Source organism: Camelina sativa, chromosome 4, assembly GCF_000633955.1.
Source record: "Camelina sativa cultivar DH55 chromosome 4, Cs, whole genome shotgun sequence".
NCBI lineage: Eukaryota > Viridiplantae > Streptophyta > Magnoliopsida > Brassicales > Brassicaceae > Camelina > Camelina sativa.
Window position 1 is genome coordinate 18,617,655 of NC_025688.1, and position 21,562 is coordinate 18,639,216.

Consider the following 21,562-nt stretch of genomic DNA (forward strand, 5'->3'; position numbering starts at 1 on the left):
TTCAACGCTAGCTCCAAAAGCTATGAACAAGTACATGAATTTATTATTCTCATTGCACTGCACATATGATCTTGTACCATGATTAACCTTCTCTAACATGTGAAGATAACATCACAACATCTTGTAGCTTTCTTATGGGCTACCTTTCAAATCAGCAACAACTTGAATTTTCCCTCTCAACGCCGTGGAATATGATCTATCAACACCTAATTTTGTCTTGACAAGATCCATGATAATTTTTGGAGGTGGAGTTTCCATTTGCCCTGGATAATCACCATGTAAAAGAGAAGCAACTAATTGTGGAGTGCCTTGTCTCTTACTGTTGCTTGAAATTTGACTAGCCAGAGAGCATGTATGCATCTTGTTGTGCCTTCTAATCGAGAAAATATCTGTATCTCAAATCCTACCACCTCGTAAACCCCACTTACATCCTTCTTTATGACATTTGAGCACATAATGCACCTTGTCCCACTTTACTATTTCAAAACTAAAACATTTAGCGAATGAAGCTATATCCACCACATCTTGCAATGCCTTCTTGTTTGGAAATTCTTGAAGTTTAGTCAGACCCAAACCGTCATCCCATGGTTCAATATTCTTACACGGTTCTACAACAGGGCGTGGCTCAGTATATTCATCACGTGATTCAACTTCACCCTCTTTATTAGAATCACCCTCTACAGCCTTTTCTTTGCCTACGTAGACAACAATGGCGTTAGGTCCGATTTCACCATCCTTCGCATGTTGGTTTTCAAAGTTCATACCAACAGAACTTTGGTCCACTATGGGCACTATGGGCACTTGCTCAGGCTGAGGCTCGGAAGGGATGACATTCACAAACAACATACATCTTCGCTTCTCATAATTAACGGAGTCTAGATAAACATTAACATCCTCATCATCATTAAGCTCACAATGCTCCAATGTTTCTACCAGTAGTGGCTTGTAGCTCAGCTGCAACTGAACGTTACTTTCAACAAACCCAAGCCTCCTCTGTATCATTGCTTTTAACATCAACAATGTTATATTCCTCTTGAACATTATACTATACATGCGACCTTCAAATTTAAAATGTAGGCTGACGTTCTCACATATTGTATCCTACAAAACCAACCAATATAAAAATCATAATTAGTATTACTACTAATTTTACTAGTTTGACTAAATATACCAGTATTACCAGTTTCACCACCTTCTCTCTCTCCTATCAAAATCGAATCGAATGGTAAACGAGTTCTAATCTCCTTAATTCACTGAAATCGAAAGCCAAATCCCTTTCTTATCTAATAGATAGCTCAATTGACCCATAAACCTTTGTAAAAACCCCAATGTGCTAAGCTTTCTTCGATCTAAATCCAATTGAATTTCTATATTTAGAAATCAAAAACAAATTCAACCAAAAGCTACTCTAATGTGAAGTAACGCACCTGCATTTTGAAGAACAACTTGATTCAACTCGAGTTGGTGAAGAACGACAGTAGTAAGAGCTCCGACGACGGAAGAATCGCCGGCGGCTGGGTTGAGAGGTGAGTAACCAGGTCAGGTTTCTCGGGTCGAAAGAGCAGCTGGGTTTGTTTTTTTATTTAAAAAATTTAATCTAAATCAATGAAACAAGAAGGCTAAAATCGTCTCACCACCTCTTATTAAAAAAGGTGAGGGTATGAAGATAGGAGATTTGTCAAAATTTTTTAGGGACTTCTGAGATGTTTACTCTTTTAAGTCAAACAAGTATTTACCCAGCGAATTTACAAAAACCGCACAAGATATTACACTTTTTACTTTTTGATTAATATAACTAATATATATTTATAACGAAAAACAATTTTCTCTCATTCTCACACTATTATTTTGCATTGAATTATACATAATGTTTTTGATTTAGTTTTAATAAGTCTTTTATACAAAAAAAAATATAACTCAAATGTTGTTTAAAAAAATATAATATAATTTATGATATTATTGTTAGTTATACTAATTTGGAACTAAAGTTTGATATTATGAATAGATTTGTAAATCAAAGAGATAATGGGTTTTTTATTGTGTGATACTTTTTTATGATTGAACTAGTAACTGATTCAATAATAAATATGTATTACTAAAATTTAATTTTAAATAAATTTTGGTATTTTAAATTCAGAAATTAAAATATATATATATTAATACAAAACAAATAAAAATATATACTTATACTAGTTATTAATAAAATAATATGAAATCCTATTGCCAATTATTTTTCACCAATCAAATATTATTTTGTATCACTTATTTTATAGTAACCGTACTTGTCCTGCAAATACATTTGTCCCGTACATACCGCACTTAGACCGTACCATACTACTAAATCCGCGATTACCATCCGAAGCCAAAAACTGATATAATAACGATGTTTCGTATGCACATGATCCAATAATATACATCTGTCTCCATGCAACACGTTTGTGTTTAAAAACAGTTCATACTCAAAAAAATAATATTATAAATAACTTGTGAACTATCATGGGTTTGAATTGTGACAACGTTAAGGAACAGACAAATCCGTCAGCTGCTCTATCTTTTGGACCAATAACAAATTACTGCGTACCAATTTTATCTGTATGTAAAAACATCGAGAGTTAGTTTGTAGTGGATTTTTTTTTCTATTTTTTTAGATCTCACCACTACAGACTATATTTAGGTTGTAAATGGTTACAACGGTTGGAGCAGACAAATTCGTCTGCGGATTATACCACTTTTTATTTGACATTCATTAATCATAGTCCACAGGAATACGGTCCAAAGAAAACAAAGACAAAACTGCAACAGATCAATTACATACTGCTTTTACACAAAAATAGAGTTGGACCACAACAGTTTTTGTCGACACTGAAAACAAAGCAAGTATAACCTACGGAAGGATTTGTCCGCGCTTTGACTGTTATAACCATTCACTCTTAGTGCGGTTCATAATTCTATGTGCGGTTCATAATTTTAAATTTTATTTTCTTTTTAACAGGTCTAATTTATTTACTACATGTAATAATAAACTAAAAATACACTGTTTATACTTATTGAACTTTATATTATTTCTAGATTTGATAAAGAAAGAAACGTCTTTGGAAGCTGAAGCCATATATGGATCATGGATGACCCGGAGCCCGGAGGAGGAGTAGAGTTTGTGTGGCATGGCATCACATGTCTTGTTTCCTCTCAATAGATATCGTAAAATTTTGATGTTGGCAGAGTGTGTGGAACTCGGGGTTGTGGGTGGCTGGGCTGCAAATAAAAAAGCACTGCAAAAGTTATTAAACGGGCTGGGCTGGGCCTTTTGTAGTAAAGGCCTGTAACAAAATGAAAAGAAAAAAAAAATCCAAAACCCAGCCCTATAAAAGTGCAAAACCCTAGACAATTGAACATTCAGATATAAAGAGCCGCCTCCATCGTCTCTAGGGTTACTCTTACTCTACGGGAGAGAAGGCGGCGAAAAAAACACAGAGAAAGATGCAGATCTTCGTGAAAACCTTAACCGGAAAGACCATTACTCTCGAGGTCGAGAGCAGTGACACCATCGACAATGTCAAGGCCAAGATCCAAGACAAAGAAGGTATCATTTCATCCTTACTCAAAAAAGCAATCTCGATTCTTCTCTTTTTTATTTACATTTGTGAAATTTTCAGATCTCTTATATATCATTTTTTCACTTGTTTCTCCTTTTAGGTATCCCTCCGGATCAGCAGCGATTGATCTTCGCCGGTAAACAGCTCGAGGATGGCCGTACTTTGGCTGACTACAACATCCAGAAAGGTAAAACAATTCATTTTTCCAAATCCTTTTTTTTTTTGTTGATTCATCATTTCACGAGCTTATCTGAATGAATCGTTTTGATTTGTGAATCAGAATCCACGCTTCATCTTGTGTTGAGGCTCAGAGGAGGTATCATTGAGCCTTCGTTGATGATGTTGGCTCGTAAGTACAACCAAGACAAGATGATTTGCCGCAAGTAAGCTTCACTTCTTCTTCTCCTTACTTAATAATAATACTGATGCAATTAGGTTATTGTTTGCTGCTAGGGTTTTAGTTGTGTTTATGGGAATTAACTTAGCTTCTCAAGCCATTTGACAATGCGTGTAGAGGTTATAAATGTTCCCGATATTGACATTTCCATTCTTCAAACTTTGTCAGCTGGTCAAAATTTTCATCTTTCCAGATGATTTTCTTGAATGGTACATTTATATGCAAATTGTCCTTGATTATCAAAATGTTTGTTGTTGTTTATAGCTTGATATTGTGTTGAACTTTCTGATTCTTTATTGTTGCACAAGCTTGTTTGATCTAGTAGATTAGTCCGTCCAATAGTAAATCACCAATTTCGTTTTTATTTGATTAGTTTGTGGTTCTTTGTGGTCTCGATAGTTGCAAGTCAGAGATGATTCTAATGTTGTTGTTATGTAATCAGGTGTTACGCTCGTCTTCACCCAAGGGCAGTGAACTGCAGGAAGAAGAAGTGTGGTCACAGCAACCAGGTTTGATTTTGTTGCTTGCTTATCTTTTGGTATCGTTGTTTTGTTTACCCTGTGATATGTTTATCTGAACAAATTTTTGTTGTTGATGTCTTTTTGTAGTTGAGGCCTAAGAAGAAGATCAAGTAGAGAGACACGTATCAAGTATCTCATCTCTTGCTTTGCTTGCTTCTTTTTGTTATCTTCTCTTTGATTGGGTTTGTTTTCTTTTTGTTTCGGTGATGTTAAAAGATAATATCAGTATAAGGATTTGGTTTTCTATCTACTCTGAATCGGTTATGAGATATTAATGCTTAATTCCAGATTACTCTCTATCCGTTTTGAACTTTTGAATTTGTAGTTTTACTGTGTTTTCAATTGTTTGTCTCTGTATTATCTACATATGCATTGGCTACTTGGCTTGATTAAGAGAATCTATCTTGTTATATTGTTTAACAATGTAAGTTGAGCATGTCTTGGTGATTTTGATCTTGGAAATTAAAATTTGAAAACCTAGAATGTATTTGTATGATAATCTGAACATTAATCAGGTTTAGCTTTCATCTCGCTCTATTAGATAACTATGATTACATTATGTTCCATAAAGCTTTTTTGTGCAACTGCAAGTAAGAATGCACTTCTAGAAGTGTGATTTAATTGAGATTTCTAGCCTATCTAAGCGGGGATCTATGTACAACAAGTTTCTTGTCTACAGTATCTAACAGAATGAATGAAATTTATTAACGAAAAACAAAAATCTGAGGTGGTTATTTAGCTCATTGGTTCATCTTCATAGGCTTATTCATGTTCCATGCATTGAGGCTCTCTACGGTCACTGGTTGTGATCCGTTGTTAAATACGAACAAATGAGCTTTTTCTCTTACTGCCTTTGTCGGACACACTCGTGATGTTATCACTGTCTTTCCTTTTGCCCCAAAGCTCTCCACCACCGAGTGATCAATCTGCATTTATTTATAGTAATTATTGTCAATCCGTTCATTATGTTACTTCTAATTATATCTACGTTCATATTTAGAAAAAAAAATGAATTAGTTTGTGACATACCAAACTCCTTAGAGAGATCTTTCCATCAGCGAGATCGACATCCACAAATCCAGCAAACGATGGTTTGTACATCCTCTGTTTGGCGTCAGCGCTGGTGTCTGTTTTGAGAGTCGAGCTGTCGATATATATGATTAATATGTTTAGTAAACAAACCAAAAGCATATGCACAATTTAATGTAGTGAGTTAGGAAAACATACGGTTTGGCGTCAGAGCACATGAGGACCTTAGGCTTGTTGGTTGAGGCATCTTTGAAGACTCTGAAGAAAACAGGAGTGTATTCTACTAGGTCAGATGTAGCCAACGTGATCAGACCAAAAGGTCCGACTCCGCCTGTCACATTTGAACCCTTTATGTTACACAACTCTAGTGGTTTGGTTGTGAAGCTTGCGACAAACTTTTCGGCCTTTTCTAGACTTCCAACGTTCAATGTCACATCCACATCGACCTATATTTACGTAAAAATTGTGAATTATAATCGTTAAATCTTAAAAAATGATGTGAAACAGTGAAAATATTATGATTTACCTGAGCAGGAGTGATTCCTTGGACCTCAAAGCGTTGGCCCTTCTCCATATTCTGGTTGTTCATTTGGACATTCTTTCCTCTCAATGACTCAATCTCCTCAATAGGCCAAAACACTAGTTGCTTACCGCTAGAGTCGAGCAAGACTGTTCTTGGGATAAGCTGAACTCCTGCCCAACCCTTCAAGGTATCATCTGCAACGGTGTCGGATTCATTGGCCCAACCCCAAAGAATCCTTCTCTTCTTCTTGTCATCAAAGAATGTCTTCGACGCATAGAAGTTACCATAATCAAATCTCAAACCATCCCAACCGTCAGGAGTGTTACCGTCTGGTATGTAATGATCTATCTTGGTATCATACTTACCAAGAGTGTAGTAGTCGTATCGGGCCAAGTCCAAACTAACTTTCAGCACATGCTTGATGTTTGGACCGTCGTAGCTGAAGTCCAGACCGTTTTTCTTGTCGGTTAAAGATACCGGGAAGAAATCGGGACATTCCCACATACCGGTCATATTGCTTGAGTGGATCGGACGTTTGGTTATGACCCATTTCTTGAAGTCGCGACTTTTGTACATATAAGCGATTCCTCTATGATTATTCCTTGACCCAACAAGCATTCTCCAATACCCATCTTTTTTGTTGAACCAAAGCCGTGGTCGGGTCACGGAAATCGGATGCGTTCTCGCCATGGTCGGGCTTTAGGATTGGGTTATCGTCCGGTTTAATCCATTTCTTGAGGTATGGGTCAGAATGGTCTTGGGGAATGGCATAGTTTTGAATCTGAGTCTGGTTCTTGGTGAGACCGGTGTAGAGGATAACCGGTCCTTTCCCGGTACATGGGTAGCTGAACCGGACCATGTACCGTTGATGTCGAACCATTTGGATGGGTAGATGGCTGGTTCAAGGGCTTCCCAATTGATCAAGTCCTTAGAAACCGAGTGCGCCCACACAATGTTACCCCAAACCGCACCTTTTGGATTGTATTGGTAGAAGAAATGGTAGATTCCCTTGTAGATCATTGGGGCTGTTTCAATTTTTTGAATTTTGTTACATGCAATCATATAATGTTTTGTGCAATGAACTTATACATATAAAAAGATGTAATGGACTTACGTACCATTAGGATCTGTTGGAGCCGAGAATGCCACGAAGAAGGTATATGGCAAAACAGCAAACCGATCGAAAAATAAGTTAGAAACTTAGAATAATGTATTTTGTTGGTTGATAGAAACTTTAGTAATAGAAGCAATTTATCAATTAAAACCAATTTCGTTTATATACCCGCGCTACGCCGCGGGTTGATTTTTGTTGCTTTTTTTTTAAATTATTTTGTTATGTTTTTTTGTTTTTGTTATCTTTGATTAAGATGGAACTATGTACCGTTGATCCAATGGTGGGGAGGTTGAAAGTGATAAGCCGGTCTCTGAAGAGGACTCACTTTCTCCAATGATGTTGATTGAGATTGCAATCTCTTGAAAACTTTGTGAAATGCATCCACGCCATTATTGCTTATACTAATTAATACAATCAATATGACTACGTAAGCGAACTTTGAAACACTCATTGGTGCAAGAAAACTCTATATATGATCACAACAATTTATTTTGATTTTATTTTTGATGTGTCAGTAGTTTTTTTTTCTATATACCTTTACAAAGAGAAAGAACTCTGTGATGAAGAAAATTAGTTTTTTGATTCAATGTTTTTTTATCTAGAGGAAAGACGAGAGAAAATATATTACTTTAAAGATAAGTTGGATCCGTAAAGTCATCTTAATCTCACTCTAAAATAAGAAGTACAGAATCTGGCTTGCAATTAATTTACTTTTGTTGTCTTTCTATCCAATTTTAACAAGTATTTTATTACAAATTGAAATTAAATAGTAGTATTACTGAAGAAAAATAGTGGATAAGTCTATTGGCGCTAAATCTGATCTAAAACTAAGTTAAATTAAACAATATTGTGCATCATGACCATCAGTTTCCCCTAGGCACTTTACAATGTGTCATCCACTAATTCAAGTACACTAAAACCTCTATAGATTAATACTCTATAAATTAATAATCACTATAAATTAATAAATTTTGCTGGTCCCAAGTCGGACCAGTGTAAAAATTAACAATATTCGATAAGATAATAAGATAATAATTTTTTTGAAATCTCAATGTAAAATATGGTCCCAATAATATCATAAATTAATAATCATATAAATTTATATATATATATACTGATATAATAGTGTATGTTTCTCCTAAAACTCATTTCTTTAGAACATTTGTAATGTTGTATTTTCAAACTATAATGATATCTCTAAAATATTTTATAACATGTCATACAAATAATTAAATTTTAAAGTTTTAATTTTTAGATATGCATCATTTACAATTTGATAATTAGACAGATTATTAAAATATGAGAATTAATATTATTATTATTCATAAATTTGAATTTATGTATGTCATGTGTATAAGTCAATTTGTTTATAGTATTTGTAATTTATTGTCAATAATGCTTTATAAATATTACAAGTTCAATTCCTAAACCATAAAATTTATAACATCCGAAAGTTTAATCTTATTTTGCTATAATTGTTCCAATTCATAATTTAAAAAAAATAAACAATTAAAAATATATCTATAAATTAATAACACTATAAATTAATAAAATGTCTTGGTCCCAACATTATTAATTTATAGAGGTTTTACTGTAATTTGAATGAAATTTCTTTTTACAACGAAGTATCTCTCCCAAATTAAAATGAAGTTAAAATGATCATAAAGGACAAATTTTCCATCAACAAACAAAAGAAATGTTAAAAACTTAAAATAGCAACAAAAAGATTGGAAGAATTACGTTATGGCTAGATACTATCAAAATAGATAGTGACCAAATAATAGGTTTCTCCAGAATAATTAATTAATGTGTGATGTGTACATACACATTTGTCACTATAGTTTTTATATAGCAATGGTAACTACTTTCAAACTAAATAAAAATTAATATATTTATCTTAATTAGTACCATAATATCTATATGCATTAATTTGATGTGTTAAAAATTAAAATATCAAAACTTATAAATAATATGCAAATGACCTTCTAGTTGGAGTGAAAAAAAAACATGTTATAATTCACCATTTATATCATATGTAAGTATAATTTACATATCATATTATACATGAACTATATATGGATTTATATATGTGTTGCCTTGTAATTCACCACTTATATCATAGATGCTTTGAAGAAAAACAAATAAAGCGGCAGATTATTAATATGATCATTGTGATTTTGTATAGTATGTCAAATTTGCTATTTCTCTATTAATAATCAAACGACAAATTATTATAATAATTGTGATTTTGTATAATATTTTCATATTTGAATGATCAATTTTAGTACCAGCTAAGAACGTTTTATGCAGCTTCCTATTTTCCACCGAGCCGTTGAAGAGATGAAGAGATGTTGTGACAATGTGCATATTCTTTCTTATAGAATGTTATATTATCACAGTTGTGCATGAGACTTTTTTTTGTTTTATTTTATAAAATTTTTTAAGCATAATTTTTTTAAATTTAATAATTAGTGACTATTTGAATTATACCATATATTTTTTTATTGGTTAGATTTTTATATTATTTCTTAACTTTTGTGCATTTAGCCAAAAAAAAAAACAGAGAAAAAGAATACTTGAAAATAAATAATATACAAAATCCAATTAAATAAGATAGTGACATGGAAATACATACTTATTCCTGCTCTGGTAAGTGTTGCATGTTTGGGATCATATCCTCCCATTGCATGGGAGCTTTGTTTTTTTTTTGAAAGTTTTATGATACTTTAGATAGGTCCTTGAACTGCAAATAGAGTTGTAAATAATTAATTAGTCATTTCGTAAATGGAAAAAATTAATCAATTCAACTAAAAAAAAAAATCAATGATCTAAGATCTTAGGGTGGTTTATATTTGATTACCAATAACTTGAGCTTACCTTGAAACTAATAAGACTAGTAATGTGACCAACACAAGACCAAAATGTATAATCCCGAATTACAAAACCAAATCTAATTGATCAATTAAACCAGGAAAAAATACTAAACCGGAATCAAGTAAAGGTTACGTCACTGTATCTTCCTTCCCATATTAGTTAGCCAACAAAAAAAATCTTAAAATATCAAACAAACAAACAATCTCTCTCTTATCTATTCTTCTTTCTCAAGATAATAATAATGAGTGAGTCGAATCAGCGACCCGAGTCCATGACCCGACCCGTCGGAGGAACTGAGTACAGCTGGTGCAGAGCGATTGACGGCGGCACAGGCATCGCCGTCATAGCTCTCTTACTTTCCCGAACACCAAAACTCCAAAATCTCCAAAACACCCTCGACAAACTCCAGATTTACCATCCTACACTCCGTTCCACTCTCCGTTACGACGCGTCCACCAGCTCCTTCTCCTTCGTCGTCTCCGCCGCCGATTCCCGCGTCGTAATCCATCCCTTCGATTCCGAATCCACCGCTCAGATCATCAGAGACAGCGACGATCCACGCGCTGATCCGCACAGGATCATCCTAGAACACGAGCTTAACAAAAACACATGGATCGATCCACACCGTTGGATCAACTCCGAGTCCGCCGTGTTCGTCGTCAGCCTCTACGATCTGACTGACGACGGAGAGCAGCGTGTACTCACATTTCGGTTGAACACGGGGGCGTGCGATCGGACTGCTGCAGTTACGCTTCTGAGAGAGTTTATGAAAGAGACCGCGGCGGGCAATGGCTGCGACGGTCCCGTGACGGCGGCGGGGTTAGGTAAGGCGATAGAGGAGCTGATCCCGAGTGGGAAAGGGAATAAACCGTTCTGGGCGCGTGGGATGGACGTGCTTGGTTACTCGTTGAACGCGTTTAGGTTCTCGAATTTGAATTTCGTGGACGCGGAGGAACCGAATCGGAGATCGCAAGTGGTGAGGCTCAAACTGGAAAGAGATGAGACTCTCAAACTTGTGGCTGTAAAGTGACTCTCTCTGCTCTCAATTATTATTTTTCCGGATTATCTGCTAATTACTATTTTAATTACGTGTTATTATAACATTAGAGTATTAAATATTCGTTTCCATTAATATTAATTTATATGAATATAAAATAATATCTCAGGGGTTGTGTGACATCAGAATTATTAAATTATATATGGAGGATACATTTGATTTTGTAACACAATCTTAGTTTGTGTAAAGCCTAATTTGTTTCTGTTTACCTGCTTTATATGTAGGGATGCAAGGCAAGAGGGTTAAAGCTATGGGCGGCAATAGCGTCCTCGGGGTTAATAGCTGCGTATTCCTCGAAGAATCTACCACCAGACCAAGGAGAGAAATACGCTGTGGTGACTCTTTCTGACTGTCGTTCCATTCTTGAACCTCCTCTTACTTCAAATGACTTTGGTAAGTTTGACATTGTTTTAGGATTACAATAATAAAGATTGATTGATGCTCTCTCTCTATATATTTTGTTGAGGTATAGATGTAATGGTTGCAACAAGTTGTGGGCTTTGAGAGATTAGAAATTGTAATTTTAAACAGTCCCTGTTTTCTTAGGTTTTGAATTTGCTAGACATTTTGGATGTTGTTGTATTGATCTAATGATACCTATTTCATAACTTTTTGTTTTCAGGTTTCTACCATGCAGGGATTCTCCACACACACGACATAACCGGAGAAGAAACGCTATGGGACCTAGCCAAGAGATGCTACGACTCATTCACATCCGCAAAGAATTCGAACAAGCACTTCACGGATATGTCTGATCTCAATTTCTTAATGTGCAAGGCCATTGAGAATCCTAATGTCACGCCTTCCTCATCTCTTCGAACCGCTTTCATCTCCATATTTGAAGATCCTGTTATCGACGAGTCTCCAGAACCTGAGTTGGCTTCTCTCGGGGTAAGGGATTACATCGGGTGCGCGTCTATCCACGGTGTTGGACCATCTCTTGCGGTTTTTGATGCGCTTAGAGACGGAAAATTGGACTGTGCGTTTGTGTATCCTTCGCCGTTGCATTCGAGAGAGCAGATGGATGGGCTGATTCAACATATGAAAACTATTCTTTTGGAAGGATCTGCTTCTTCCTTTTGATTTGTGTGTTTTTGACAATCAAAACTCTCTCTTTTGTCCCAGAGGCATAGATGATGGTCTCTGTAAAAATAGTTAAAAAAATAAATTTACTTTGTATTCTCCTTACAAGTCTTTGCAAACATATACACGAATACGCTATTTAAAAACATAATTCAAATGATAGTATCTCAAAAAAATGTAATTCGATACGAAACTAAACTTAATTAAGAAGATCAAAACAATGAAAAGTAAAAATTGCACTATTTTGTTTTTTTAGTGGAATCAGCAAATAATGCGGAAAATAATTATAAGAAGAGTGCTAAAAAAAGCGTATGGAATGGCTGAAAGATCCATATCAGCACAACACAAACCCCAAACTATTTTTAGAGGCACAAGACTTTAGAGCCACAAAATCCAAACTTACTTAGCCTCATTTTCTAGCTATCATCATTTTGTTTTGTGTTCAAAACATTTTTTTTCGTAAGAAAACAAAGAAAAAAGAAAGCCTAAAACAAAGTGTGAAAATGGCGACGGATACAACAACATTTCCAGAAGGTGATGCAGCAGCTGAACTAAATCCTGGCCAAAACAAAAATTTCCAAGTAGATCCTGTTTCTTCAGAGATCGCTTCTGAAAAGGTATCCTTATATTAGATATGTGACAAGATTTGTGATTTCCTTATTGATATAGTTATTGGATGAGTTGATTTTGCATGAGTTTCTCAATTTAACTACCAAATATTACAAGCTTTTATCACATTTTGTTAATCTTGTACACAAATGACAAATCTATACGTGAATTCAATGGAAAAAAAGGTACAAAAAATCGTGGAAAAAAGGGAAAACGCAAAGGCAAAGAGAGACGCGACACAAAGGCTAAAAAAGACGATCATAATATCAGCGGTGATCGTTGCAGTCGCAGGAGCAGCTTTTGCTATAACCAAGAAATTGAAAGAGAACAAATGATTTTTTTTATACAACAAAAGTTAATCCTCAAATTTTCCCTCTTTAATATGTAACTTTTCTTCCTCACAAAACTAAGAATTTTCTTTATATTTATAATATTATATATAAATATGTAATTTCAAATTTAAATAATGCAATTGAATATTAACTAACTAAATGATCTAATAACTTCATTTTGAAATGATCATAATCATAAACTATGTTTATATAAAAGAACAACAAAAAAAAATTGTGGATAGCGAAACACAATGAGCCAAGAGAAATTAATCAAGCCCAATGGGTTCAATTCTTATAGGCCTCATATTTATTTGGCGCCATCTGTAGCTTTTCTTTTCCCGCCCAAAATTGTCTCCATTATTATTAACTCTTCTCTTCAGAAAAGCCTCTCAGAGAAACAGAGATTAGGTCTAAAATCATTTTCGAATTTCGACGACACGATTCATCTTCTCGAATTAGGTAAAATCTTTTCAAATCCTCAAGTCTCATTAGATTTTTTTTTTTGGCGCAATCTGTAGCTTTTGTTTTCGATTTGATATGAAACTGAATCGCTTTTTGAATATTTTTTGACTGGACTGGTAGAGATAATGGATACTTCAAGTCCTTCAGCTTTTGTGAACGGAGCTCTGTTGAGGCGTTATATTGGTCAGAAGGTCAGAACTGTGATTCAAGTGATCGGTTCAGACACTGGTTCTGTGGTTGGGAAATCTACTGATGATCTTCAGATCGTTGTTAGGGGACCGTCTCCGACTCCTCCTCTTACTACTTACCTTGAGGTTATTGGAATTGCTGAGAGTGATAACTCCATTCGTGCTGAAACTTGGACCAACTTTGGCAACACTTTTGGTAATACTCACTGATCCCTTCTTATCTGTTTGCTGATAGTTTTGTTCCACTTTGATGTATTAACATTTGCTTGTGGTTTTGCTTTGTAGATCCGCAGAATTACAATGAGCTATGTAAGCTAGCGAATGGGGAGTTCAAGCACTTGTTCATCTAATGTTGTTGTTGATGATCATCCAAGTGATTCCATTAAAACCTTTTGTAGATGCTTATGCCTTAATTATGTCACACCCAAACCTTTTCTGGTTCTGAGATTTGCTTTTTTTACTTAGTCTATGTAACCACTTCTTTATCTATTACAATTAAGCTTCAATTGCCTTTTCTTCTTGGTAGTTAGTATTTTGCTCTGGAATTACATTCGTAATGTTGCTTTGATCTTTCTGTTAATAATCTAATCTTAGTGGGATTGCCTTTTTAGCTGTTTTAGATAAATACTGTGTGAAAGTTCTTGCCAGTCTAACAGAGAATTGAATTAGCTCGAAAAGACCCTTTTTTTAACCTTGGCTGAGAAAAAAAGGTTTCTACTACATAGTTTCGGTGTTGCTAGTTAGGCGATGCCTTGCTGAAACTGACGAGCAATATTTTGGGCTGAGAGGAGAGAGGGAATCAAATACAAGTCTCAGTCCTGTTTCAATGCTTTTGTGATGAGTGACTTTGCAGCCAAAATCCCGATGTAAGCCAACGTTGTGACTGTAAGACCTGCAATAAGGACTGTATTGTCGTATGCTGAGTGTTGGACTGTGTACACACGCACCCTTATAGTGTCCCAGTTGCTTTCGGTCCACACCGGATCTACCATCCCCATAGAATCCGACGAGTTCTGAGGCAGAATCGTCCAAGCTTCATCTTTATACTTCAATCGGGTTGAATAAGCTGGAACATACCTGCCAAAACCAGCACTTACAATGTTAGTGTTTGGATTCCGACAACAAACTGGAATAGGCCACACTATCTCAGGCCAACGGAAGAAGAAAATGCTGATAGGTTCAATTCATAGGTCAACAAACCAAAGATAGACTCTCTCCAATTCTAAAAAAGCTCCATTTCTAAAGCCTATCCTAATTAACAATTCTTATCAAGTGCCTACCAGACTTAAGACTTGCATAAGACAGAATTCGAGCATGCAAACCAAAAATGCAATTTACAAGCAAACAGAGTTTACCTGGTTGTGGAGATAACACATGTTCCCTCCTTGTTACTCTCTGCTTTAATGCACACTTCGTCGGTTTTGCTACAGACTCCTTTTGAACAAACTGAGGTTGTGTTTCCCTTTTGGACAGATGTTTTATCCGCAAGAAAGTTCCATACAAATCTAGATACATCACCGACATAACCAAGGTAAGGTTTGGAGGAAGGTTCTCCAAGGATGACGCCAGCATAGTTGCCTGGGCATTTGTTTGTTGGTGAAATGTAGTCTTTTAGCAAGTTGCAAGATAAGCCCGGTTCACAAGCTAAAAGACAGGTTAGAAGATCTTCAACGAAAGAAGGATTGACATGGATGGATCCCAGAGCTGAATTACTTGCATCTTTGTCTTCACTTGCAAGGATGTAAAGTGTACGGGCCACAACAGAAGCAGCAGCTACTACAGATGAGGAGTTGATAGTTGCTGCAATACAATACCAGAAAGAGATCAGAAAAGAGCAAAATGGGGTTTAGAGCAAAAAGATGAGAAGACAGGCTGTGAGTCTTCTTACACAAGTCATCTAGGTGACTATGGTAGAACTTATTCACAAACTTGGTATCAAAGTCTTCAAGAATAACACCTGAAGTCTGAGGGTTCTGCAACAATGAGTAGGATGTTACACCATTTTCAGTTTAGGGAATCTGGTTCACAATCCCATAACATTAAAGCAAGTATACTTCTCCTTTCATATTCGTGATCAACCAGAGGGGACGTATTTTAAAATAATTACTTTCTCTTTCAAAGTCAGAATACACGTTTGAATTGTCTTTGCATCTATTTACTTGGAATATATATTGTACCTTTCTCATGAAAGCCATCAAGGAGGATGGGGGTATTCCAGGGTTTGCAGTATCAGCTGAAAGAATTTTGATGTTCTTTGATGCAAGTGAATCCTCAGCTATCTTTAAAGCATCCAGTGTCATGTTTGTAACTGAGGAAACCTAAAGCAGAACACCAAAAGTGGATGTTAAGTTGCCTATAGTTTTCACATTATCGAACAAATTATGTTAGAGTTTCAGGGTATCAGGAATTTCTCACCCTAGTTTTATGAGCGAAGAAGGTGTTTATCCCTTCACTTAAACCTTTTCCAACGGATCCTATTTCAAGCACCTGTTAGATAATAGAAGACATAAATTTGAATTTGATCTTTAGATTTAGAGTATTGTGAACCTTCAATTTCAAAAGGAACACTAATAAGCAATAAACTTGCTTTCCGCACTACTAAGGCACAAATACGTTGTAGCAACCATGAAACACATGCAACATTTTTCACAATGGATTTCATGCATACTAGCTGCCTCTACCAACTTTGTGCTACTTTGTCAGATCAAAACAATAAAGATTACCGTTTCAATCGGAGTATTGCCAAGGCCTGCGACAGCATCTGAATGCAGATCTAATTCGTGTAAGAACCTCCTGCTGCCAAGGTAACCCCACGTCTCTCCGGTCAGAACCAAAAACACAAGCTGCATTCATTTACGATATACATGTAGAACTATAAGAGCATGAAATAAAACTAAATAACATGGTACACTGATGATGTGTGCAAGAAACTCAGATTTGGCAAATATATTTATTCATTGGCACCTGCTTTTTGAAATTACTAAAACCATCAACTCGAGAAAGAGCATCAACTGCTCCCAAAAGAGCTACCAGACCCTGAAAGAAATAGAACACATTGAGCAATGAATCGGGAAAAGAAGAATAATTAAACGCATTCTAGTTCAATCCACAAGCACAAAATAGCGATATCTCACAGATATTGGTGAATCTGCACCAAAACTTTTGTCACGGAAAAATGATGCAGAATCCATGGAGGCCACAGTTAGCACAATTGGTTTGCGGTTGTTGGAAGACGAAACACTGATTGGTGGAAGCGAGGACCAAACACTGTCCTTCACAACAAAGTTATTAGAAAACGAAAGGTATCCTTTAAAAGGTTTCTTATGTCTTGAAATCACACAGTTATATAGAAATTTCAATCTCCTAAACTTTTACCTATATCCTCCCAATGGGAGGCAAGTTCCTTCCTGCAAACAAGCCTCCGAATTGTGTGTTCCAGCTTTGGTAGTCTAACAAAAAATAAATGAGAAGCGGATGTCATAATCTAAGTCAAAGTAAAGATCCATAAAGCTGGTTAACATTCCAGTGAGCTACAGTGCTAAAGCGAAATACCTCCATAACCATATTGAATTCAGCAACATCACTGGTATATGTACCATGCTTCATCTTTTTCTTGGAGATGATCTGAACAGATATATTAGGATGTCAAGATATAGTTGATAACCTGAAAACGTGAAGCTATCCACATAAACCATACACATTTAGAATGCTACCAACACAGCAAAATATAAAGCTAGCTTCTTGACAGAACCTCAACTGGTAAGAACAACAACATATGAGGTTCTGTCAAGAAGTGATCATTTGTATTCCTCTTTAAAAATGGTTAATCAATGTTTAAAATTTTTTATGCAAACTAGCTAGGAGTAATCATTTCATATGACTTTGACGAAACAGAATCTAATGCACCATTTTACAGCCATATTTTCATCAAGCAATACTGCTCTTAAGAGTGTGACGAACGGTCATAATGCCTCTCTAAGGCTTTAGTTAATTACCTCATATTTCTAAATGGTAACCCATTTAGTTATTCTGACAACACAAATAGAAACATTTATAATTTGCAAAGAATTCAAATTTGAAGGTTTACCTCCTGCACAGCTGCTATACCACTTTCTGACAATAAGTACACAGGAAAATTATAATTTTTCCACATTATGCTTGATGCCTGCAAATAATCATTTTTAACAATGGTCAATTGCCAGAGTCTAGAGACTTATCGCTTGCAACTACATTTTTCTCTATGAAAAACCAATAAGAGGAACTATCATTTTATGAAGGTAGATAAGTATGCAACTGATCTATAGGCTTCTTTATAAGTGATCGTCTGGACAGATACATGCATTGCTCTTCTAAAATGTATACAAAAAATAAACCATAAGAAAAGGATTTATGGTGTCTGTGTGTTAGCAGGTAGTTAATTATAGTTCGAGAAGAGAACAGTATATAACTCGGAAATGCTTGACAATGGATTTGGTGATAACTGATTGAAACAATTTCCAACCCACTACAAAACTGTTCAGACAGGATTTATGGTACCGTACAGCTGAATTCCATTTGTAGTCAACATTTTCATAGGGTGAAAACTGCGCTTGAGGAAACTTTTTGTCAGGAGAAAAGCCTACAAGAGAGAAGAAAGAAATACTAACGCCATGAAGATAGATAAGTATCAAGTACTTTGTTTAAGGGAAGTAAGAAAACACAATCAATGTATAAGTCAACATCCATTCAAGTTGACAGATCATAAATATGTGGGTCGCCATAGTACCTGTTAATTTCTGTTGGAAATTAGATCCTGATTCAACTAGAACACCACCAATTTTGCTAGCAAAGCTTAAATCACTCGAAACCCTGGAAAAGGCACAAAGAGGAGCGATCCTGTGTCATTTCTATCTGAATAGAGTGTCTTAGTGATGCACAAGTCTAATGAAAAATGCCAGAAGTAAGCCAGACTGCAGGATTCTAGTGTAAACTGCTTCGAGGTATACCCACATTTTGTTTGTCGAATGAAATTAAAGCAAAAAATCCAATGAATCACAGGTTTCTACTGAACAATACCTAATCCATTTCTGATGCACCAACAAACAAGTGACTACATTTATAGCAGATTTTTAAAATGGTGATAAGAGGGCATACTCATTCCAGTCTGTTATTTCACTCTCAGGGAGAAAAAGAAGAAAACAAAAAGTGTTGGCCTTAAATACTAAAGTACCAGTGAAACTCTACAACCTTGTATAGACGTTATTTTTGAGGATGTAAGTGACTTTCCAAAATGGCTGATTTGGCGAACACCACAAGCTAATTCTTTGTTTGACGTTAAGTAAACACCAAAATGAGAACCACAACTTTTTCATGCATATGTAAATGCTGCTTAGCAAGGAAGGGGTAAAGCACTAGTCCACATGTTAAGAGACTATAGATACAATAGAATGACAAAGGAGACATGCCTGGTAAAGAAATCTTCCATTTCATCGACTGTAACCAAGATAGTGTGTGGCTGAACCAAATCTTTAACGTCTTTCAATTTTATGATGGGAGCCACCACCTTATTCAATCCAGGATCTGAGTAATAATAAACATAAAAGTTAAGGGAAACTAATCGAATAATACCAATCAGTTAAGAGGCAGACACAAAATAAGCTTACTTGAACAACCAATCTCTCCAGAAAGATTGAGAAGGCGTACACAAGGATACCCATCAACAACAACATACATTAGCTTCTGAAGGTCGGGAACAGATTCAATAGATGATATCTCACCTACACCACAAACGGGAAAACAGTAAACCACAAAATATTGAAATCAAACAGTGATCAGATAGATAAAAGTGATAATCTAACATCAGTGAATCAAAATTACAAACCAAACATTCCAAGATGAAGTAAATAGTAAAATGTTATATCAAAATCAACAAAAGATGAGACCAATTGGGACGAAACTCACCAGCGAGAGAGACATGAAGAGGAAGGATTGAAACTAGAAGAAGAGCAAAAGCAATAGCAACAAGACGAGTAAGTCCCATTGCCATCATAGCTGGCCCGCCGGAGAGTTGAAATCAGCGGGAAGCTACCTGGAAATCATCGCTGCAGATAAGATCAGAAATGTGACCAAATTTCATAAGAGATAAAACAAACGTTACGGGCCCAGAAACGAGGAAGAAGCATCAGTTCAAAAGAAACAGTACCTAAAAAGGGGGAAATTGGAAGAGAGAGAGAGAAGAGCTTCGATTCGCCGGAGATAAGAAACCTAGTTGAGAATTACGCGGTGGGAGTTAGAAGAGAGTCAAAGACTGAGAATTTTTCCGGTCGATTCGACTTTCAAAATCAAAACTCCCCTTGAAGGAATATAAAAAATTAAAAATTGAGCTACTCCTCTTTTTTGCAGATTTTGATATATTAAATTATAATTTTTTCTTTTCTCATTCAACAACATTTTTTATGGGTAAAAAGCTACATACTTATGTCATATTATGCTTCTAGATTCGTTTTTCTTTAATAAAAAAATGTGTTTAAAACATTTACTTTTTTTTTTTACATAGTTGTTTCTTGTGTCAATAACATTAAATTAATCGATTGGCTCTCTAATAAAACAAACTAAACAAATATTGTTACCAATTACTATATATAACAAAATGTGGGAAAACACGACCGTTATATGTTAGTTTAAATTATTTTAGTAATATTTCGTCGAGTAATCAGAGATAACAACAGAAACAAAAAATGATATTAATTTCTAATTTGTGAAAGAAAAATTTATCAATGAAAATTTAATTTTTCTAAATTGTATAAGATAAAGTAGATTATGTATAAATTACTTATTAAGTAAGAAAACTAAAAAAATATTAACAAAAAAATTGAGAGAAATTATATCTAATTTTCATCCAATTTTGATATATTTTTCTTTTTGCATAAAACTTAACATCAAAAGTCATTTTTTTTGTTTGTTTGTTTGTTTGTTTGTTTGTAGATTGTCTGGTGGTATATATAGGATCGGGTAATTTACCTTTAATTGTATAAGATGGTGGTAGCATCATAAAAGGGTCCCTCCTCCTCCTCCTTTGATAAGTCACTTGGGGGCATCTTTTTAGGTCATACAAAAGTAACAAACACATTTTTTACATATTCTCTCAACCTGAGCTGCTGCGCGAAACACTTCTTCCTCATCCTCCTCCTCTCCGTAATCCTCAAACAAATTAGGGTTTTCTTCCGGCAGCTCTCTCTCTCTCGCTCTATCGCCTTCGAGGTATCTTCTCTCTCTGTCCTGTTTCATCTCATTGCGCCTGTCTTCGTCTCCTTTTCGTGTATCTTTTTCCGTTGGGGATCCAATTTTTTCTTCTTTGGAAATTGGGATTTTGTTTTGGTAGCTCTTCGTATCTTAATTGTAAAACTGAATCTGTTCTCAGTTGTGTTGTTATCTATACCAATGATTGCTAAGTGTAGCTGAAACGCATTTGATAGATATTACTGTGAGATAGTTTAAAGCTTTGTCTGGGTGTTATCGGATTGTTCTTGATTGGTATCATTGTCTGAGTAAATCAAATAGAAATTGTAGTTATAAGCTGAGGGGATTCTCTTTAACAGGTTAGATTGGCAACATAAATAAAAATTCAACTTGCAATTGTGTGTTGGGAGATCTAACATGGAGCTGAAGTTTTCTAAGTGGGTTGTTCAGAGATACTACTTTGTCTTGACCTTCTTGTTGCCATGATTTTTTTTTAAACCTTCTATGCATCTATCTAACCAAGTCCTATTGATATCATGGTTTTTTTTTTTTTTTTTTTTTT

At 35.3% G+C, this 21,562-nt stretch overlaps 7 protein-coding genes across 7 annotated transcripts in view; 5 read left to right on the forward strand and 2 right to left on the reverse strand.

The window, feature by feature from the left end:
• On the forward strand, positions 3,399–4,810 carry LOC104781108 (ubiquitin-60S ribosomal protein L40-2). Its single transcript, XM_010505704.2, has 5 exons — positions 3,399–3,580; positions 3,694–3,780; positions 3,874–3,976; positions 4,433–4,499; positions 4,599–4,810. The coding sequence occupies exons 1-5, from the start codon at positions 3,478–3,480 to the stop codon at positions 4,623–4,625; spliced, it is 387 nt and encodes a 128-aa protein (XP_010504006.1). The 5' UTR covers positions 3,399–3,477; the 3' UTR covers positions 4,626–4,810.
• LOC104781110 (beta-fructofuranosidase, insoluble isoenzyme CWINV2) lies at positions 4,699–7,628 on the reverse strand. The gene is given in 8 exon segments (XM_010505706.2): positions 4,699–5,437; positions 5,541–5,655; positions 5,739–5,986; positions 6,067–6,711; positions 6,713–6,891; positions 6,894–7,088; positions 7,182–7,190; positions 7,445–7,628. Coding segments are annotated over 8 exon segments (1,770 nt in total). The 3' UTR covers positions 4,699–5,242.
• On the forward strand, positions 10,142–12,296 carry LOC104781109. The gene is made up of 3 exons (XM_010505705.2): positions 10,142–11,072; positions 11,333–11,501; positions 11,731–12,296. The coding sequence occupies exons 1-3, from the start codon at positions 10,293–10,295 to the stop codon at positions 12,189–12,191; spliced, it is 1,410 nt and encodes a 469-aa protein (XP_010504007.1). The 5' UTR covers positions 10,142–10,292; the 3' UTR covers positions 12,192–12,296.
• LOC104781111 lies at positions 12,626–13,263 on the forward strand. Its single transcript, XM_010505707.1, has 2 exons — positions 12,626–12,808; positions 12,986–13,263. The coding sequence occupies exons 1-2, from the start codon at positions 12,695–12,697 to the stop codon at positions 13,133–13,135; spliced, it is 264 nt and encodes an 87-aa protein (XP_010504009.1). The 5' UTR covers positions 12,626–12,694; the 3' UTR covers positions 13,136–13,263.
• LOC104781113 (replication protein A 14 kDa subunit A) lies at positions 13,506–14,300 on the forward strand. The gene is made up of 3 exons (XM_010505708.2): positions 13,506–13,591; positions 13,715–13,978; positions 14,068–14,300. The coding sequence occupies exons 2-3, from the start codon at positions 13,720–13,722 to the stop codon at positions 14,130–14,132; spliced, it is 324 nt and encodes a 107-aa protein (XP_010504010.1). The 5' UTR covers positions 13,506–13,591; positions 13,715–13,719; the 3' UTR covers positions 14,133–14,300.
• On the reverse strand, positions 14,448–20,166 carry LOC104781114 (nicastrin). The gene is made up of 17 exons (XM_010505709.1): positions 19,964–20,166; positions 19,723–19,862; positions 19,425–19,538; positions 19,227–19,341; positions 18,548–18,630; positions 18,324–18,400; positions 17,870–17,947; positions 17,335–17,406; positions 17,158–17,231; positions 16,917–17,049; positions 16,747–16,818; positions 16,506–16,625; positions 16,198–16,269; positions 15,960–16,100; positions 15,671–15,755; positions 15,138–15,582; positions 14,448–14,859 (listed from the first exon to the last, which is right to left on the reverse strand). The coding sequence occupies exons 2-17, from the start codon at positions 19,808–19,810 to the stop codon at positions 14,595–14,597; spliced, it is 2,034 nt and encodes a 677-aa protein (XP_010504011.1). The 5' UTR covers positions 19,811–19,862; positions 19,964–20,166; the 3' UTR covers positions 14,448–14,594.
• Positions 20,815–21,562, forward strand: part of LOC104781115 (heterogeneous nuclear ribonucleoprotein R) — a 3,848-nt gene continuing 3,100 nt past the window's right edge. Inside the window, exon 1 of the mRNA XM_010505711.2 lies at positions 20,815–21,021. The gene's annotated coding sequence lies outside the window, so the exon portion shown is untranslated. The remainder of the gene's footprint in view (positions 21,022–21,562) is intronic.